General features: G+C 43.2%; 1 protein-coding gene across 2 annotated transcripts in view; it reads right to left on the bottom strand.

Annotated features, from left to right (window-relative positions):
* The window catches only part of FAM124A (family with sequence similarity 124 member A), a 62,331-nt gene extending 42,482 nt beyond the window's left edge, over window positions 1–19,849 (bottom strand). For both annotated transcript variants that reach the window (XM_055244519.2, XM_055244520.2), the window contains exons 1-2: window positions 19,630–19,849; window positions 10,574–10,605 (exon numbers count right to left, since the gene is read on the bottom strand). In XM_055244519.2, coding sequence (XP_055100494.2) covers window positions 10,574–10,605; window positions 19,630–19,697 — 100 coding nt within the window. In that variant the 5' untranslated portion in view covers window positions 19,698–19,849. The remainder of the gene's footprint in view (window positions 1–10,573; window positions 10,606–19,629) is intronic.
* Between the last annotated feature and the right edge of the window lie 662 nt (window positions 19,850–20,511).

Genomic DNA, 20,511 nt, shown 5'->3' with positions numbered 1-20,511 from the left:
TATATTAGTCAAGATTTATCTTAAAAAGGGACTTATTCTGGCAGGATATTGAGAAATCAGATGAACAATGATTAGCTGTTGCAACTCTTCTAAGAAAAGCCACTGCATATGTGCTTATAAAACATGTCCTGAATGCAGTAGACGCAGCAGTGACGAAATCCAGCATTGGCTTTGCTCATGATCAAACGAGCAGTGTAGGAAGTGGATGGAACCTGGGGACTCATTTTTTTTTGGCCTAAAATTCAGTGGAATATTCAAATATTTTGAAAGTTTTAATATAACACTGACAAGTCTCCAGTCCTTGTTTCTAAGTCTCCTTAGAAAATGTGTACTTTGGGCCCATTTGGAGAACAAACTTACTGGACATGACTAGAAAATTAAGGATGGGTAAGATAGTCCAGCCCCCTCATTTTACAGTTGAGGTCAGGCCACTTGTCAATGGTGGGTCTAGAAAGAGAACAAACATCTCGGAACTCCCAGTTCAGGGCTTTCTCCTTTATACCTCAGCGGCACCTAGTCCTGAAGTGCCTGCCCCAAGGACTCCAAGTAAGAGGAGACAAAGCTTGTCCTTGCCTTTGGGCAGCTTACAATCTAATTGAGAAGCCAAGACCTTCACACGTGACAAATGTAACAAAAATACAAATGGGAGATGATACATTCTAAATGACATAGAGAATGAAATGCAGAAATAATAACCAAGTTTCCCTTTCCCACAGTTTTCTTAATCGCCTTGGGGCCCTCCACCTACAGAGTCCTAGCTGTTCACTGCATCAGGGAGGATGGCAGCAGATAAACTTAGTAATTGAATTTCTGAAAATTTTGTTTTAACTCTTAACAGAGGAAATGGTCTTGAAGGGCAAGGCTCTCTATTGCAAGAGCTGGGCTTCTGGAGACAGAAAAGGCTTTCTGAGCCAGGAAAGGGTAAAAACCTCGAGCAGAGTGTTCACACTGTGAACCAGAAGGCAGAAGAACATGTGGGGCTGCAAGGGCAGCTTTTCCAGCTCAGATGCCAAGTTTGGGCTTCTGGTGGGAGGACGATGACTGGAAGGAACTTGACCAAAATCTGTGTGCCAGAAGGGTTCTAAGAAAGGATCATGGATCGGACCTCTCCTGGGCTGAGCCCTGCAGGCATTGGGATCCCTGAAAAGGGCAGGACTGTGTCTTCACTTGTTAGGGGGTGAGGGCAGCAGCTCAAGATGAAGTTCAGCTCAATTATAGAGAAATAAAGCAGTACTGCTTTTATGTCTGAGTTGGTGACTGAAAATTCATACTCTTTATAATAGGAGCTTCTTATAGGAGTTCTCAATGAAGAGCAGAACATGTTATAATCTAACAGATGGTGAGCCCTTCATCACACTGTCTCATAGAGAGACCTCTAACTTCCCAGTTCAGTCTATCTGTGGCCCTACATGTTTGAGCCTCACTCTCCTCAAGCCTGGGGCAATGAAATATTAAATATGGACTTGTAGAGAAAGGCCCAATTATCTCCATAATTGACAAAGGAAAGACTTCTTGCAACTATTCTTGTTACGAAAAGGAAAATCATTCTTCTAAGCACAGGTTGAACTGCTCAGCTTCACTTCCTTTGTGTGCCAATAATAACATCAGAAGATGTCAGGGTCAGGTCAAAATAAAAAGGGGAGTGAGAGCATGTGGAACATTCCTTCCCTTCCCGAATCAGGTGATGTACAAAATAGAAGTTTCACAAATGTGGAAGAAGGAGAGAAGGTTTAGAAAGAAGGAAGAATGATGGGATCATCTTAGTTTTCTTCGACTCTGAATTTTGTAACCTTGAAAGGATAGGACTTGGCTTTTTGTATCACATTTTTCAGCTACTTCTAACTTGTTATACCATCAGCGGTTAAAGGCAGCAGTATGGATGTTGAATAAAGATAGAAACTGTACTGGAGTGGAAAATATTTTCCATAAAGGCTGGATGGAGAACCAATGGCTTTGCTGTGGCTGTTACTGTGGTCCGAGGCTGGAGCAGGATTGTCATCAATACCACACTTCCAGTGAGGGCAGCAGAAAAGACTTCCCTGTGGTTCTCCAAAACCTGAAAGTCTCCCCATTTATAACCTACTCCATAGAGTAATTTTACTCATTGTTATTGTTTAAAAAACCTACTATCTATCTATATATGTATCTATCTATCCAGATAACCTTTTGTGTACATAAAATCACAATTTTTATGACACTCTCATCTGTGTCTGTGGGAGAGTGAAATGGCACCTTTGGAGAATACCCTAGCAATAGGGATCAAAAGCTTTAAAGAGTACAGTTTTTACCCCAGCAATTCCAATTGTAGGAGTTTTTTCTAATAAGGAAGGATATGCACAAAGACCTATTAGAAAGATGTTTTTGGCAATGCTGTTTACAGTAGTGAAAAAGTGAATACAACCTATAGGACCAACAACAGGGAACTGGTGAATGAAGTACAGTGCAAAAATATAAGGGAATACTGTATGAATAGTCAAACTATTATAGAAATGAGTTTCCTGGCATATAAAGATGTTTGCACTATAGTTAGAAAAATTAGACTATAAAACAAAATATACAATGCCATTTTTTAGTAAATTATTACCCAAAATGTTATATATCTACATAAACATATAGACGCTCAGGAAAAAATCCTATAAAGGCAGATACCAAATTATGTATAATGGTTGCATCTGGATAGTAGTATTCTGGGTTTTCTTCTCTTTGCTAATCTGTATTCTCTGATTTTTCTGCAATGACTATGTATTATTTGGGTAGCAAAAAATTATTTTGAAATTGAGAAAAGCACCAGGCACATCAAGGTAAGGAGTAGTGGCAGTTATTCACTTTCGTTTCCTCTCTTGGGGGAAATCCTGACGATTCTGGTAGACCAGATATCCCTGAAGTACCACTTCAGCTTTTCAGGTGGGGGAAAAAAGTAGTCATGAGAAGTCTGCCTCCATTTTTCTTTCATACGCCGGATGGAAATCAACACCCTCTGTCGAGTTGAAGTCACACAACTAAAACTGACCTTTGAAACCAGAAGGACTACACCATATTTTTTTTTTGGAAATGGATGCCAGCGTAGCAAAGCATCAAAGGAGTTGTCTGTATCATATATTGTCCTTACCCTGTGATTTCCTGATGCATATCTTTGGTTATTGCTTTTTTCTTATCAACTGTCAGATAATACTGCCTAGCTTTTCAGGCCCCCATTCAGAGGACTCTGAATATACAGGCCCCACACCATGAAATAACAATCTAATAGACTCACACGTTCAGCTTCAGTAGATTCCTTCATCTCAGAGGTTTCATTTGCCACTTCCATGGTCCAACAGGTAAGGCTGCTACCTGCTTCTCAGACAAACCCCAAACACACACCTCTACCCTCTTCATATGGGATATATCCTGTGTTTTAGAATAAACCACTCTCAATGGATAATCTTTTCAATTATCAACTTAAAAATGCAAATATCAAGTGAAAAGTGTTTTTCATCTAGATATTAGGTGGATCCTAGAGACTATAGGTTTTAAAAATTAGAACCCAAAAGTAAGAGATTCAGATAAGCCACCTGTATCAGGGATGATTGAAGAGTGAGCTTGCATAACGAAGAAATGGGCTAGCTCGGTGCTCCTCAAACTTTCAGTACATACAACTTACTGGCCTCGGGAGGCCTGGGATTCTGCATTTCTAACAAGCTCCTGGTGATGCTGATGCAGTGGTCCCTGGACCACACTCTGAGCAGCAAATTTTCCAGTTTGGTGATTTTATATGCTCTATCAAGCCATTAACACCTTCCCTGGGCAGCTGACAAAATGTGAAGCAGCAGGATGCCCTGACCCACAACAGTTGGCATTCTGTGGCTCTGAGGCTATGGCTGAGCCAAAACCTAAGTGGCTGCAAAACCCAGACCTGCCATAAATGCCACACCCAGGCCTGTGGCCTATTAGTGTCACCTACCAGCTACGTGCTAAATGGCCCCAGCCCTAAGAGGAGGGCCCAGGAACCTGACAAGTATCCCAAAGCCCCTCCACAGAAAGCTTCAATGCCTGGGGTTGCGGGAAGAGCCACCAGCAGCAGGGCCCTCTCTCTACAGTTAGGGAAAGCTGGAGTGAGGCCCCTGGCTTCTGGGGCGGGGAAAAGAAACCTTAAGGGTGCTCTCCCATACCATACACCTACAGGGACAGTAGCTATAGGTATACCAGATGTCCCATGCCTGGAATGCAATAGATACTACTGAGTAAAAGTTTGAATTCTGCAGTCACTTTGAAGGAAAAGCCACAGAAGAAGGCAGACTGGATAAGGAAATCAGATTGATCTGTCCAGACGTACAGCATTTCAGTGGTTTCTCACTGGTTTCTGCAGCCATGGCCACACACCAAGATGGAACATGTTATCACTGACACCATCGACCAACACTCAGCCCCTCATGGAGAACCCGATCCAGGGCTGCAGACTCATTCCAGCTGTGCCGCAGCTCACCCTGAATCTCCTTTGAGAACAGTTTTGTGAATAAACATGACTGTTGTGCCAGGACATGGTCTTAAATGTAATAAAAATGGAAATAGTTCTTATTTGGGGTTCGTTGGCTGGAAGTTGCTCACTCAAGTGCTTCCAGCTCTGTGGATGGTAGAGTAGAAATTCAAAACCCTACGATTTTCCTCCAGTTGGAAATAAATACACCCTCTCCCCAGTGCTTTTGTTTTATGTCAACTGCTGGGTTTACTACAGTATATCAAACAATCATTAGTATTACTAATAAGCCCTTTGGAAGCTAAGGAAGTAAAAAACTAATGAAAATAGGGGCAAACCTGAACTGAGACACTCAAGATATACAACTAACTCTAACAGACTATATTCTAATTTAGACAATATTGGTGACTTTTCTTTATGACACTTTTACTGCAGTAGGGTGTGAAGCTGGGGATGGAAGAGGTAGATTTTTGAGTGTTTTCACAAACCTGTGAACACTGCCAACTCCATGCTAATCACAAAATTAAGCAAGTTCAATAGCTAAAATTGTTCTTTATGAGAATTAATAAACAGATTTGAGTTTTGCCTAGATCTTATGGAATAAGACTCTGGAAGAATATTTGTTTTGAGAATTATAGGGAAAGTATTTTACACAGAAGAAAAAATGAAGACTCTAACATTTACAAATGGATAAAAGTTAAATTGACTACTAGCATCTCTTCTGACACATTGATCTTCCTTTTCTGGAGATGTGATAAAAAACTGGTTCTAAAATGAGCAAAATCTGTCAATAAGTTATCATCTTCTCTAATGAAAACAGAAAGAAAATAATAAATACTTCATTATCCCAAGTCTGAATTTAGCCCTTGGATATGGAAACACAGATCATATGTATTCACGTATTCCCCATTGGGGAGGAGTTGTACAGTATGCAATCATATCTTTTGCATGTGTTGCTTTCAAAGCTCCTACATTGGCTTATCACAAATGTAATTGCTTAATTATATCACAATGAGCTCATCTTTCCCTCCAAAATGCTGAGGGGTTGCAAAAATGTGGCCAAGGCCAAAATCAAAACACTTATTGCATCAGTATCCTGAACTTGTAAGAAAATGTTGAAATGACTGAGAAACTAAAGGGAGAAGGCAGCATTTATGAGGAAAGAGACAACTGTGAGGAAAGAGAGTCTCAGGAAGGGATGAGATGTCTTCCCAGACAGAGCAGCGAAGCAGCACTGACAAGCCCCGGTGGTGGCTCTAGACCAGCTATAGTGACTTGTAATTAACCAAGACACCTGGACTTGCCTATTTGAAAAACACCTGTGATCCACCTGACCCCTTTTCTCTCAATAAGAGTGTATCCAGGGGCCCAGAGCAGCAGCTGTGCCTAGTTGGGGCTGCTTCGAGGGCAACCCCAGGAAAGCAGCAGGGAGGATGTCGGCAGGGAGGGAGGCTATCTGAGTTACTAGAGGGACAGAGCAGGAAATTGGAAAAAGAAGGTAGGGCCAAAATGGAAGAGGGCAGGAATCTGAGGCCCCAGGAGGTTGAAAAACAGTTTCAGTGACTCACAGCCACCCATCGTGTGTGCCTTTTTGCATGGCTTGGTACATGTTCCCAGGCTCAAATCAGCAGAGCACACTGTTCATGGCCTTTTCTCCCTGACTTCCACAGCCACAGAGAATTCTTCAGGGAACTGTCAAAGGGCTAGGAGAAGCCCTCTATCACTTCACCCAATCTTTTACCATTTGTGCTTTCTGCTGTCTACAAGGCATTCCTGCCATCACTGGCCGTTCCTAAGGTGCCAGCTAAAGAGTTCATGACTATCCTGAGTTTTGAGGAGGAACAGTTTTAGAGGCAAAATTAGGAGAGAAAATAGAGAAGGTTCCTTCAGAACAGCCTCAAATAGGACTAGTTAATTATTTGACTACTTCCTATCAGCTTATTCTGGGGCTAGATATCCTCAAAAAATGTCATATTTTCCTAAAAATATAATTTTTAGGTTCCTAATATCTTCTAAGAGTAATTCTCTAAGTATGATTATAATTTTAATTTGAATGGAAATATTCAATCACACATGATGCAAATTTCATTAGCATTACGTGGCAGAGTTGATTTTTTTTTCCTGGCATAATTATTGTTTTTCTTTTCTCCTGTTTATAAATAATTTCCCCCCTTTTATTTAAACCGCATAAGAATGTAAATTGTACATAGCGGCTTGATGATCTCACTAGATTTCTGGAAAAACAGGATTCTGGAAGTAAAAATTAATCTTCCATAGCAAGTATTATGATTTATTGAGATCTCCTGAGTGCCAATAGTGTGTTTAGCCTTTCAGAAAACATTGAAAAAAAAAATAAAAATCCTGTCTTCCTTGTCAATATGAAAAAGGCAAATGAACCAGTTGCAACTGGAAAAAATTCATCCAGACAAAACCAAACCATCCATTAAAGAAGCCCCTCGGTCACGCCCCCCAGATCTGGACAGGGATAGAGGACAAGTCAGCGAAGTGCAGTTCCATGATCTGTGAGGTGGAGGAAAAGAGGATGATGTCCAGCAGTCCACATGCCTGCCCCTACCCTAGACCTGTGCAGTTCTGTGAGGGGAGGGGGACAAAAAGCAGCTGCTGCCTTTCACCACAGTCTCTCTACTGTGACCGACTTACAGGCAGCTCACAGTTCAGAGAAGCTCGGGTTGATTCTGGCAGGCCCTTGCTTTAGGATTTACATTACAGGCCACGAGAGAGGATGCCCAGGCCTCCAGATTTTTATTCTGGGTCAAAAAGAGAGCAAACAGAAAAGGTGTAAGTGCCTCAGTACTTCCCTGCTTCTTTCTTTCCTCCTTTCTTCCATCTCTTTGTAGAAGAGTTTCTTGGACATTCATATCTCAGCCTCCTAGAGCTCCTGGAAGGGCCCTTAAAGGCTTTCCAGCCTAATTTTCTTATTTACAGAGGAGGAAACAAAGGCCCAGAGAGGGTGAATGATCCAAGAGCATGTGGCTAATTCATGGTGGAACTGGGACTAGAACTCAGGACACCTAACCACGCCACCACTCTTATACCTTTCGCTTAGTGATAACTTTTCTTTTTCTCCCATGGGGCAGCTGGCATGAGGAAGCAGCCCCCTGCATTTTGAGGAAAAAGACAACTAAATAGAATGGTGCTCTCTGGAGGGAGGTCTCATTACAATCCCTAGTAATGAAAACTCAGCTGTGGACAAACAGGCAACAAGGTCGATGCTCTTGCTAGCTCACCCCAAGGAAGCACTTCTGCGCCTGTGAACTCAGGAACAAATGAGTAAAGGAGCATCATGTGAATGTTGTGTAAGAATCACTTGCAGACGCAGAAAAATCCACTTTGTAATAGTGAATGATTAGAATTAACTCTCAATTCCCAACAGGAATCAGGAATCATTCAAAAGCCACTGAGTCGAGAGAGGCTGACAGCAGTGGCAGAATGACAACGAGATGCAGGAGCTGCTCCCAGGATGTCAAACTGGGACTGGGACAATGCAGCCGTAGGGCAGGGGCAGCCCGGGACCCTGCTGGACACAGACAGTGCCACCCCAAATCTCGACTGTGACTGGGAGAGGCCCTGTAACTAAATCATTCAGGATAAATAAGTCACTACCCTTCTCTCCACTCAGACCCCTGTGATTATGTAGTTTGTAGGGAAACATTATTTTAAAAATCTACTTAGAAAATATTTTTTTCTTATTGTAGCATTGTCAAATTGATACTTTAAAGGATTTAAGACTTTAGGTTTTAAAACTGTTTCCAAATATTTTCAGAAAGTCAACTATGTTACTCTTCACTGACTGCTCAAGGGGCCTTCTCCTGAAAGTGGATGGGGCCAGGATTTATGCTCCTGGCTGGGAGAAGAGGCAGGCCAGGCACCGTGCTGGTGCTGAGGCAGGGACAGTCAACCCTCCCGGCTTCCCCTCACCCGCCCCGCCCCGGTATTCACTCTCCCCTTCTTCCTTATTAATGGAACCATAGCATGTGACAATGTAACCAAAGAAAACAACATTTTTCAGACTCCCTTGTAAGTAGGGTTAAACATGTGACCCAGGTCTGGCCAATAGAGATAAAAATTACTGTGTAGAGTCTCTGGGAAAATTCCTTAAAAAGTGGGGATGGCTCAGCTGGCAGGTACCTTCTGCCCTTCCCCTTTCCTTTTTCCTGCCCAGAACAAGGATGTGATGGCTGGGGTGGAGGAAGCCATGTTATAACTCTGAGACAAGACTGAGGAAGGAAGCCAAAAGCTGAGAACGGTGTAGTCAGATGACAAAAGGAGCTTCTACACCAGACCTGCGCTGCCTCCTTGGACTTTTTTTTTTTTTTCTTCTTCTTAAGGGTTAGAGGAAAACTAATCCCTACTTGTTTAACCATTATTTTCCACCATTATTTGTAGTCAAATACATTTCCTAACCGAAACACATATGCACACTCACTCACCAAGAGGCCCCAACACTGAAGAGTGAGGCAGGAACCACCAAACATTTAAAGTAGAAAGGAAGAGCAATAGCAGGGTATTGATCCCAGCTGCACTAATAGAAATTCCAACTCAGAGGCTGCAATTAAAATAACAGGAAAACATCCCAAACCAAATTACCAGTTTTGATAACTACAGAGGTGTTGTGTTGTGACCCAGAGGACTGATTTGTGAGCTACAAATTGAGCTAAGGCTTCACACAAGTATTTTAGAAAAATCATTCTGAAAAGAAATGTAGCCTCTGGGCAAAACTGAGTGGAATGAAAACGGTGGCACAGAGAGACAGAGTTCAACTGAGCTTTCTCTGGTTTTAGGAATGCAGGAGCTTTGGGGAATGAGTGCAAATCTCTGAAGCATTATTCTCATTATTACTAATGGTTCTTAATAACTAAGGGGCAACATTGGGTCTCCAATTGGCTGAACTGACCAGAAATTGCTCAATGCAGTTATACTAATAATGAAATATAATTTGACACTAAATTACAAATCCAGATATAAAACTATCTGCTCAGTCTGTTATTGCAAAGGAAAACTAAGCCAGAACATCAATAAATAGAATAATCCAATTAAGTGTCTCTCCATTTGGGAACTATTTAGAATTGAGAGTTTAACAGGCTAGTGAGATAGGGCAAAACAATTTAGTATTTACTGATTTAAACAATCAGGGCTTTTATATTAAGACAATTACTTTTGTTAATTTAAAATAAGTATTCAATCAATCTGAATGGCTTTGGTCATTTATGTAGTAATCTTAATCACTCTCAATTCTTTCTAGTTATGAGGCATAATTTCTCATGAGTACATTTACCTGTACTTTAATATTAAACATAAGCACCTTTTTAATAACCAGAGTGTCTTTGCGAACATATTCCTGATCATTTTTTGCTGCATATAATAACCACCTATAAGCCAAGAATTACAAATACAGGATGATGGATTGATAAAAATGTCTGTATTCTTTTAGCCACATTTAAGTGGAAAAGTAATAGCTAAATTCCCTAATTATAACCTACATCGGTTATACATACTGATATATATGCATATCAATGTGCATATGTATTGGTAGATATGTATTGGCATGTATATCCAATGTAGGTTATAATTAGGGAATTTAGCTATCACTTTTCCACTTTAGCTGTAACTGTTCCAACTGTTAACACACTTTGCAGGATTTTGCCAGAGATAGATGTTCCCTGCATTGGAGAGGGAAGGATATTTGCCTGCAGATGCAGACATGCAAGGGAAGAGATTTTGCAAGAGATGAGCTGGAGCAACTGCAGGGATCCAGGAATTGTGCTCTGAACTTTCTGTTTGCCTGAGGGTAGCAGGTATCTGATAGATGTTTGTTCAATAAAAGCGCTACCTCAGATTCTTCAGAGATGATGCTCCTAGAAGCATCCATAAGCAGCTGATAAAGCCTGGGTTATATCCTTCAGGCTGAATTTCTGTATGATCAGATTCTCCAGGAAAAGCCTCCACTTCCAGAGTTACAGCATCCTGTACCACATTTCTTTGGCAAAGATGCTTTGGTGATTCTTACCTACTATAAACCATGTACACACATGGCCTCTATGGTACTGACCTCTCCGGGGACCGTTAGACAATGCTGAAGAATGTTTAAAAGATACTTACTGCTCGTGGAGGACAGGTGGCTGTAGTCGGACCTGAAACACAAGACCTCAGTGTTAGTAGAATTCTTTATCCAAATGATTTATTCAAGCCAGAATTTTAAACAGTCAGTGGTAAGTAGCATTTACCTGGTAAAGAAGTGTCACCAATTAAAAACTGTAGTGCTAAGGCTCATTTTATGCAAAACAAAGTTATGTCTGAATTTGAAAGAAAACTTTAAAGGAACTTTAGAATTCTGGGGGCTCTCATGTGAGTTCTGCAAATTCCTCTGATGAGGTTTGGAAGAAGCCATCTAAAGGTTTAGCAAAAATTTTGAATGGTTATTTTTCTGGGGAGAAGCCCCGAAGTTTTCAACAGATTCACCAGTCACGGATTCACTCCAAAGGTTACTGCAAATGAGCACCCTTCAAATGTTCGCACCACACCATGGGGAAATGTTCTTTGCTGACATAAGCAGAGGATCCCAGCGCGAGGAGAGAGGGAACCTCAGCTGTGAAGGTTTCCACATTCAAGGTGGGGCTGACCACCAGGAAAGAAAAGCACAATGATATTTCCACTGATTTCAATTCCATCTGAGAAGAAAGCCTGCTGGATATTAGAGCAACAGGATGTGAGCTGTGATAGGGAAAGGGAAAAGGCAGGCTAAGGCTGGGGTGAAATCGCCCTTTCAGTTTCTATGCTGAGAAATCAGTTGCTGGCATTCAGCCTCCGTAAGAGTGGGGCTCTGGCCAAGGATCTGCTTAATCTCTAGTAAGTTTCTGCCCTACTTCTGTAGCTGTTAAGACTTTCCTCTCTGGCAACAAATTTGATATGGAAGCTATTTATTTTCTTCCCCTAGCGTCCCAAAGTCATTCTCAGTAGGAAATTAATCACTTTAGCACGTAGGGATTTATTCTGCCATGGAAGTTGGGGACGTAGTTATGCAAATAAACTGCTTAATTATGTTTAATTTTATAGATATACATTCCTTTTATCTCCTGAGTCTCCTGCTGCCTTTCCTGAATCATCCAATTTTCACTCCATTGAACTTCTTGCCACATTTAAAAAAGTACATGCAAAACTTTTTTAAAAAATTATAAGCAGCATGCCTCTTACTGATTAAAATAACCTACATCACTCAAAATGCTGCATTGATTTATTGGTTGAGGAACAAAATGGAAGAAAACAACATGTGGTTTTCACTTTTGCAAATGAAATACTTTAGTAGTCATGGAATCAATGAATTTTAAAACTGGAAAGAATAACAACTACCAACATTTGCATATCCCTTTATATATTACAAACTGCATTCATATATATATATATAAAATTCAATTTTTTATTTTATTGACTAGGAAATTAAAGTGATACTATCTGAACAGAGACCAGGAGGTGAGCAATGATTAGTGACTGAAGTTGAGTGTGCAGGGTGGGTGGAGAGGAAGGACTCCGAAGGCAGAACGGATTGACTGGCTAGCACATGGTGACATACTGGCTAAGGGAGACAACAGAGAGGGGAGGGTCAAGGATTAGCAACGTTCTGAAGCCCAGGATTTGTAACCCAGTACTGGTGCATTAAATTATTTCTGGAACCATTCAGGACATAAACTTTAGAACAATACTTGGAAATGTAATTATTTATAAACTTAGAGTGCTCAGCAAATATCCACTCTGGTAGATGCAACAGGAAAACAATTCGATTACAATAAAATCATCTTAAGATGGACAGACTTTAAAGAAATGTCATGACTATTCAAATACAACACACAATAAGAATGTGCGATATTTCTATTTCTTTTATTCTTTAAAATGTGTATTTTCAGCTAGGATTTTCCAAATTCTCTTGAAGCAGATGGGATTCACATATGCATACATTTTAAAGATCTGCATACAGATGGATATGTATGTAGAATGAAATTTACACTTGAAACATAGTTCAAGAATCTTAAAGTGCAACAGTATTTTAGTGTCTTAGGACAGGTGCTGGCATAACTGATGCCCCTCTATGAGTCCCTCCACGTTTCTAGAGACTAAGGGCACCACCGGGTTGGGCCCGCCGAATGGTCAGCCTTCTGACAATCACGCTGATCCTACTCCAGTTCCCTCCACATACAGCAGCCAATCTTTGCAAAGGATAAATCTGATCATGTCTCTCTCTGGATGAAATTCAAGCTCACTAGTGTAAAACACAAACCCCTCTCTCCGTGACGGATGGCCCAGCTCTGCAGTCCAACTTTCACCCCGGTCCACTGTCACAACAGAAACACACGGAAAGTCACCTACAGCCTCCCACTGCTCTCCAGCCTCTGATCCTCAGTATATGCAATTTGTACACAGTTGCCATAATGACAGAGACACAATTTTGAATTGCTCTTTTCACTTGATACCATCATAACATGCTGCTACACATTTCCTGTAATTATCATTTTAAATTAAGTAATGATTGTTCCTGGTTGTTCACCTTTACAAAACACATGGCAATGAGGTATTTATGAATATAGCTTTATATTTATTTTCTTTTCCTTAGAAAAATTATCATGGGTGGAAATATAGACTGAGTTGAGGTATAAATACTTTTATAGCTCTTAAAATATATTCCAAATAACCTCAAAAGCTTATTTACTAGAAATACTGCTAGGAAACACAAACTACAAAGCTTGAAACAATTTTGCACATAATAAATAGGTTCAAACCATTTCAGAGAACAACCAGGTATTTGATTAGGGTTCTCTGGACAAGTCTGTACTCTGGCCAAGTTTTTTTTTTTAGGCAAGAAGGAACAGCAGTAGGGTACCTGCCTTGAGATTTCTGTTTATTGGTCTCACATCATAAGAATTTAGTTAGCTGGCTATGCATAAGACATTCAACCCTGCCAGAATGAAGCATGAAAGGTGAATTTAGAATGAAAAATTTATACACATGATATAGAGTAGAATACAAGAATTATGTACATTCACACACCTGACAAATATAGACACATTTCCAAATATTATTTAGTATTTGTGCCAATAATGAACAGAAAGATGCAGTCCCTTGACTATATTAATTACAATATTGCATATAGGGATTATATAGAAGTTCTGTACTTAAGACAGTTTACCCTATCAGACAGCAGCCTAGTTACCAAATGATATACTACATATATACAGAATACCTTCCTAAATTATTTTCCAGGAAAATCATGGCATAAGAATTGATCTTGGCATTCCTGTAAAATTGATCTTGATGTTTCTGTAAAACATCAGCTATTGAGCATCATGAACCTCATCTGTTAACCCTCATTGCACTGAATTAAATTTAATGTTAACTAGCTCCACCTTGAATACAAAGAGAACAAAGTACTAACAAACGCTCTGGTCTTCTATACAGCATTTCCCCTTTCATCTTTTTAAAAGGCCTATCCCATTTAAAAATTCACCCCACCTATTCTTTTCCAACCATCTATTTAAAGTCTAGACCCTTGATTTTTTGTTATGTCTTAAGTCACAGCGAAGTATCAATTGGAGGTCCTCCAAAGAAACAGGGCATGGTATGGCCCTACAGGTTCAGAAGCTCAGTGACAGCTGAGGTGGAAGTGGAAGTTCATTAATGCCAGACCAAACTATTGAATGAAAATAATCCATCACATGCAAAAGAGTGGTTTACATGCCAAATCTTGAAGACATCACTAATGAAACAGTCATTATAAAGCATTGGCTTTTATTTGGGTTTACAAGGAACTTTCTATTTAAGGGATTCTGTTTCTTAAGATAGTTTACCACCATCAGCAGCCGACTTGCCAGTTTTTGCTAACAGAAAGTACATAAGAGCACAAGGCTTCTTTCAAGTGGATTTGGAAAATGAGAGTTTCAAAAGGACATCAATTGCTACAGAAGAATACTAGTTTGCTTTTAGTCTTTGCCTGTATTAGGTGGGTGAGACAGCAGCAGCAGCATTTCAAGCAAAAGAAAATGTCTGAGCAGAAAACAAGAATTAATTACAGATCAAACAGCTCCTGGAGAGGCAACTTCACTAGGTGGGAAGCACACTGGAGATCCAGGCTTCAATTCATGCCTCTAACGAGCCATGTGCCCTCTGAGTCTCCATTTCCTCATCTGTAAAACATAATTATTAGAATACCGAGGCATGCCCTGTAGTCTCTCAGATGTTCTGAATGATCAAATTACTTAAGGTATTTAAAAGCAACAGAGGATCTATTGTGATGAGTTTGAAAAACATATGGTCTTGAGTTCACAATTTTCATTATACAAAACTCTAAGTTTATAATTTGGAGTGTTCTTCATAATAATAATAATATAGCATGGTGAGAAATAATCATGTACTAAGGTTCTAGACACTGAACAGCCACTGTTCTAGGGGCTTTAAATATATACGCTCATTTAATCCTCACACCAACCCTAGAAGGTAGGTACTACTATCATCATCCCCATTGTACAGAGGAGGAAACTGAGAGCAGAGAGAGGTTAAGTCGCTGGATCAAGGTTTCACAGTCCCTAAGTGGAGGAGCCAGAATGTGAATGCAAGCAGGCTGGCTCTTGTGACTGTAACTTTCAAAGTGGCCAACATGGCCACTGGCAGTGGGACCCACAAAGTTTCTCAGAACTGTTTCTTCCATCATGCTGCTGAAAGGATGGATAATCAGCTTAAGCAATACCCTGACAGCCCTTGTTTCTATGTTTTGTTCACACTCCCTTACCCCAAATTTTGATGATCCTAACTACCCACTCTCTCTCTCTGCCTGACCCTAGGTAGTTGAGCATTGCTGCGAGAAAATAAATAACAAGGGGAACCTGTACCTCTTGTTATTTATTTAAATACGTAATTGCAAATTTCAACTGGGCACCTGCTCAACATTGCTCCAAACAACTATTCAAATCTCCATTCTCGGCCGGGCGCGGTGGCTCACGCTTGTAATCCCAGCACTTTGGGAGGCCGAGGCGGGCGGATCACGAGGTCAGGAGATCGAGACCACGGTGAAACCCCGTCTCTACTAAAAGTACAAAAAAATTAGCCGGGCGTGGTGGCGGGCGCCTGTAGTCCCAGCTACTCGGAGAGGCTGAGGCAGGAGAATGGCGTGAACCCGGGAGGCGGAGCTTGCAGTGAGCCGAGATTGCGCCACTGCACTCCAGCCTGGGCGACAGAGCGAGACTCCGTCTCAAAAAAAAACAAAAAACAAAAAACAAATCACCATTCTCCTCAGATGGTGGAGGGCTGTATTTACACCAAAGAGAAACCCCATCTTGGCTGCCCTTCTAATTGCAGGAGGGGATGTCCTGCCTCCTACCTAAAGCCATCCATCCCCCTGTGGTCTGAAGTCCATCTGCCTCCACTTTTTCAGAATGCTGACACTATAGGGCCAGAAGCAGTGGCTGACACCTATAATCCTAGTGCTTTGGGAGGCCAAGGTGGAAGGATTGCTTGAGGCCAGGAGTTTAAGACAGTTTCTGAGCAACATAGCAGGACCTTGTGTTTATAAAAATAAAAATAAAAAAATTAGCTGGGCATGGTGTCGGTGGTGCAGGCCTGTAATCCCAGCTACTCAGGAGGCTGAGGCGGGAGGATTACTTGAGCCTTGGAATTTGAGGTTGCAGTGAGCCATGATTCCACCAATGCACTCCAGCCTGGGTGACAGAGAGAACCTGTCTGTTAAAAAAAAGAAAGCAAGCCGACATTACAGATTATCATCTTTTCTCTTCCTCTCCTTTCCCTTTCTACAGAATCCTTTCTATCACACTGATTGCTCAATTAGCGCCTATGTTTAAGAAATCTTTCTTCACTCCACTCTCCCCTTTAGCTACTGCCTCTTTTTGCCTCTCCTTTTTCCAGACAAAGGAATCCACCTGTCTCCTTTTCTTCACCTTCTACTGCCTTCTAGAGCCACTCTAATCTGGCTCCTGCCTCCACCACCCCGCTGTGAAATACCACTCTTCCTTCACTTCATCTCCATTTTAAAAAGACGTTTAGCGTTCCTCATCTTCATTAGTTTCTCAGTAGCATAGTTGATCTCTCTTTCCTTTCTCCAAAACTTAAACCTCCCTTGGCTTCAATGATTCATATTCTTCTTTCTTTGACTCCAAGTCTACTCTTTCTCAGGCTCCTTTATCAGCTCATTCTCATTGACTGCGTGTTTAAATGCAGTTTCTCAAGGCTGGTCTTAAAGAGCAGCTGCTGCACAGAGTTGCTGAAGGATTCGAGGAGTCCATGAAATACATAACGGCTTAGAACAGTAGGTGGCACATACTAAATGCTAAGAAAGTGCTTGCTATTACCTTTAGTTGATTTAGTCTCTCCCAGGACTTCCATTGCCATTTTTAGGTAAATAGTACCCAAATGCAATGTCATCATGCAGACCTCCCTTCTGAGTCCCAGACAGATATACCCAACTGCTGATTTATCATCTTTACTTGGATGTCTTGCAACACCTCAGACACAGTGTGTTGAAAATGAAATGTCTCATACCTTGCCCAAACTTGGTTTGGAATAGATCACCAGCTACTTTGAGAATTTGATAAAAAAAATAAGTTCTTTTCTCATACAAATTCACAAAGCACATCATTCTGCATACAACTTGAAGGAATTCATGGACCCCAAATTAAGGATCACTGCCTTAGCAGATGTGTCACTTGAGCTGAGTCCTGAAAGAAGAGTAGAGTTTCACCTGGCAGACAGACATGTCAGGTGGGAAGGGCAGAGCTGGCAAAGAGGGCAGCTTGACAAAGGCGAGGAAACACAAAAACCTGTTGAATGTGGCTAGATACAAGGCGCAAGGAAGGACCTGCTGAGAAACAAGGCCAGGGAGGGAAGAAGGGACTCCATAACAGGAGTCAGGGCATATAGGCCACATTAAATTCCTTGCATTTGTAGATAACAGAGCCATACAAGTTTGAAAGGGAGAGACATGATCAGATTTGCATTTTAAAAATACTAACAATAGCAAACACTTATTGTTTTCTATGTGCTTTCTACACCATCTCTGTGAAAGCTGGATAGGGTAAGGGGTGGGGGCAAGCTCTTGAAAAGTAGGGAAACGAACAGCTTTTTGATAACTGAAATTCAAGGGCTCTGTGAATATATGGTAAACACAAAACTAATTAGCATACATTGAAACGCATGCTATTTTACCTTTAGCTTAAGGATGTTAGTGATATAGTAAGAATTCCTTTTTTTTGGAGATGGAGTTTCGCTCTTGTTGCCCATGCTGGAGTGCAATGGCGTGATCTCGGCTCATGGCAACCTCCGCCTCTTGGGTTCAAGCGATTCTCCTGCCTCAGCCTCCCGAGTAGCTGGGATTACAGGCATGCGCCACCACGCCCGGCTAATTCTGTATTCTTTTTAGTAGGGATGAGGTTTCTCCATGTTGGCCAGGCTGGTCTCGAACTCCCGACCTCAGGTGATCCGCCCACCTCGGCCTCCCAAAGTGCTGGGATTACAGGCGCGAGCTACCGCGCCCGGCCAAGAATTCTTTAAACAATTCTGTCCTGTTACAACTACACATTTTAGTGACAGAGGCTGAGAACAGAAGCTCTGGTGTCAGCAGGAGGGGAGCCCCTCCCAGGAGGCCTGGCAGCTGTCATGCTGATGTCCAGATCCTGGGGCGATGTCACCCCCTGGGTCCAGGACTTCCTCTCCCTTCTCTAACACAAAGCCCTTGAAAAAAAAATATCAGTTTTAGGTGAGCTCTGCAAATTGAAAATGAATAGACTAGTGAATGCTTTATTTAACGCAGCTACAAATAAGCTGGTTAATTTTGCTTTGTTTCTTCTATTCACGGTCCAGCTAACTAGTGGCAGAAAAACAAAAGCCAATAATCTTCAATTAAAGTTGATAAATGCCACTTATAAAAAGAGTGGGAAGAAGCAAGGAAGTTTGGCATTTAGCATCAGGTTACTCCACCAGATTATAATTGGGTGCTGTAGAGAGCTATGAATAAGTTTGGATAACAGAGAAAGCCCATTGCTGGGTGAATGCCCTAGGGAGTAAAGTCCCGCATTTGGGCTAGGAGTGGTGGGGCAGGAGGGGCCGTGTGGGGAGCTTTGCCGGGGTTGGATTAGAACTCTGGGTCGATCGTGGGCCTGGATTCTCTACCTGCCCTTACAGGGTTGCCAAATCCTGAGATTAGTCTAAAACCCCTCCGACCTTCCAGGAATGAGGCTTTCTGTAGTCTGGGCAGCTCCCGCCCTCCCCCAGGATTACTCCAGATAGGAAAAGACACCCTTTCCTCGTGGGTCTGTACCCGCGGCCTGAATGTGGTGCTGACTCTGCACAGGAAAGTCCTTTAGAGACAGAGGCTGCCTGGAAGCCTTTATAATGACATTCATCTCCTAAAAGGCATTTTGTCTTTTGTTCCGCTCAGGAAAACAGTGTTTGGAGACTAACTAATTAGTCTCCAAAGGTTTGAGCTCATTGTTTGAGCCCGCTGAAGCGAAGAGAATATTAAAAAAAAAAAAAAAAAAAGGCATGGCTAGATCCTAATCCCAACACCATCTCCATCCCGCCGGTACAACAGGCCAACGGGTCCAGCTGGGACAGGTGCACTTAGAGGTGAGGAAGTTCGGCGGGACTGGAGGAGTCGAGGAGGGGGACTCGGCAGCACAGATTAAAGTCCCACGATGAAGCCATATAACGAGAAATGCCATCCTCCTAGCCGACTTAGGAAAGACTTATAGGTGCGAGTGTCCCACTCTGCTTTTCCTCCTCTCCGGATCTCCAGGGCCGGACTCCAGGGGGCTCCGGAGCTACAGGAGGAAAGTCCCCGAGGAAAGATGAAACAAGTGCAAGAGCATCTCCTGTCTCTAGCGATGCAGACAAGGGGTCTTTGCATCCGCCTGGCGCTCTGCATCGCCTCACGGGATGGGTGGGCTTGCACTGAACCTTGAGTCCTTCCACTTTCCTCCCCCTAGGTGGGGCCTGCCCTGCCCAGGGCAGCGCGGCCCGCCCAGGAGGGAGCGGGGGATCCGGCAGGAGGAGAAGCCCCGCGCCCCGGTCCCGTCGCGGGGATCAGGAGGGTCCCCGGCCGGGGAGGAGCCGCCGCGCAACTCGGAGAACGCCCCCCGCCCGCGGCCCGGCCCGGCGCGGCTCACCCTCCGGTCTCGGCGCCCGAGTCCACGCAGTCGTCCTCCTCGCCGCCGCCGCCCGCCTTCGGGTCCATGGTGCACGTCCCGGCCGCGCTCGGCTTGCGGGCGCCGTCGTGACCCGGGGCGCCCTCCCTCCCGGCCGCCCAGTCCGAGCCGGCCGGGCTCCCTCCGAGCGTCTGGCGGCCCGGGAGCCGGCAAACAACTCAAGCGCCAGCCGCGAACCCCGCGCCGCGCCGCGCCGCGCCCTCTCCCGGCCGCGCCCGGCTGGGCACCCGCGGCCGCGCCCGCCCCGCCTCTCGCCGTCCGGCGGGACCCGCGTGTGCGCGCGGCGGCGCGCGGGGAGTGCGCGCGAGCGCGTGTGCGAGCGCGTGGGGGGCATGTGAGCGTGAGTGGCCGAGGTGCGTGAGGTCCCCTGCGTCTGTGGATGCGGTGTGATGTGGGTGCGGTGTGTAATCCTGGTTGCACGCGACTGTGGCTATGCTGAGCGCGTGTGCTCGTCTGTGGTGCGTGACCGCGTGTGTGTTGTGGGGGCGGGGTGAGTGTGCACACGAGAGCCGCCTCTCTCCCCCAGGCCCACAGTCCGGGAATCCCGAGCCCCAGGACTTGCCACGAGATTCCCCAGCTCCTGATCTGGGAGGAGCACTGAGAAAACCTACCTCAGCGCGTGGTGAAAGCTGAAAAGGATTTGTTTCCCTTTTGGGACCAATTCGAACACCTGGGTGTTTTCTTCTAGTTTCTGAAGAATTGCTGACGCCAAATTCATTATCACCTTTCTCAGTACACGTCCTAGTGGCATCCCACCCCCTCAACTTGCCGGTTTACAATAGGTGTCATGCAGTCTTTTGCTACTTAAAAAAAAAAAAAAAAAGGCTTTAAAAATAATTTAAA

This window comes from Symphalangus syndactylus, chromosome 15 (genome assembly GCF_028878055.3).
Source record: "Symphalangus syndactylus isolate Jambi chromosome 15, NHGRI_mSymSyn1-v2.1_pri, whole genome shotgun sequence".
Lineage (NCBI taxonomy): Eukaryota > Metazoa > Chordata > Mammalia > Primates > Hylobatidae > Symphalangus > Symphalangus syndactylus.
This window is presented reverse-complemented; position numbering and strand designations above follow the sequence as displayed.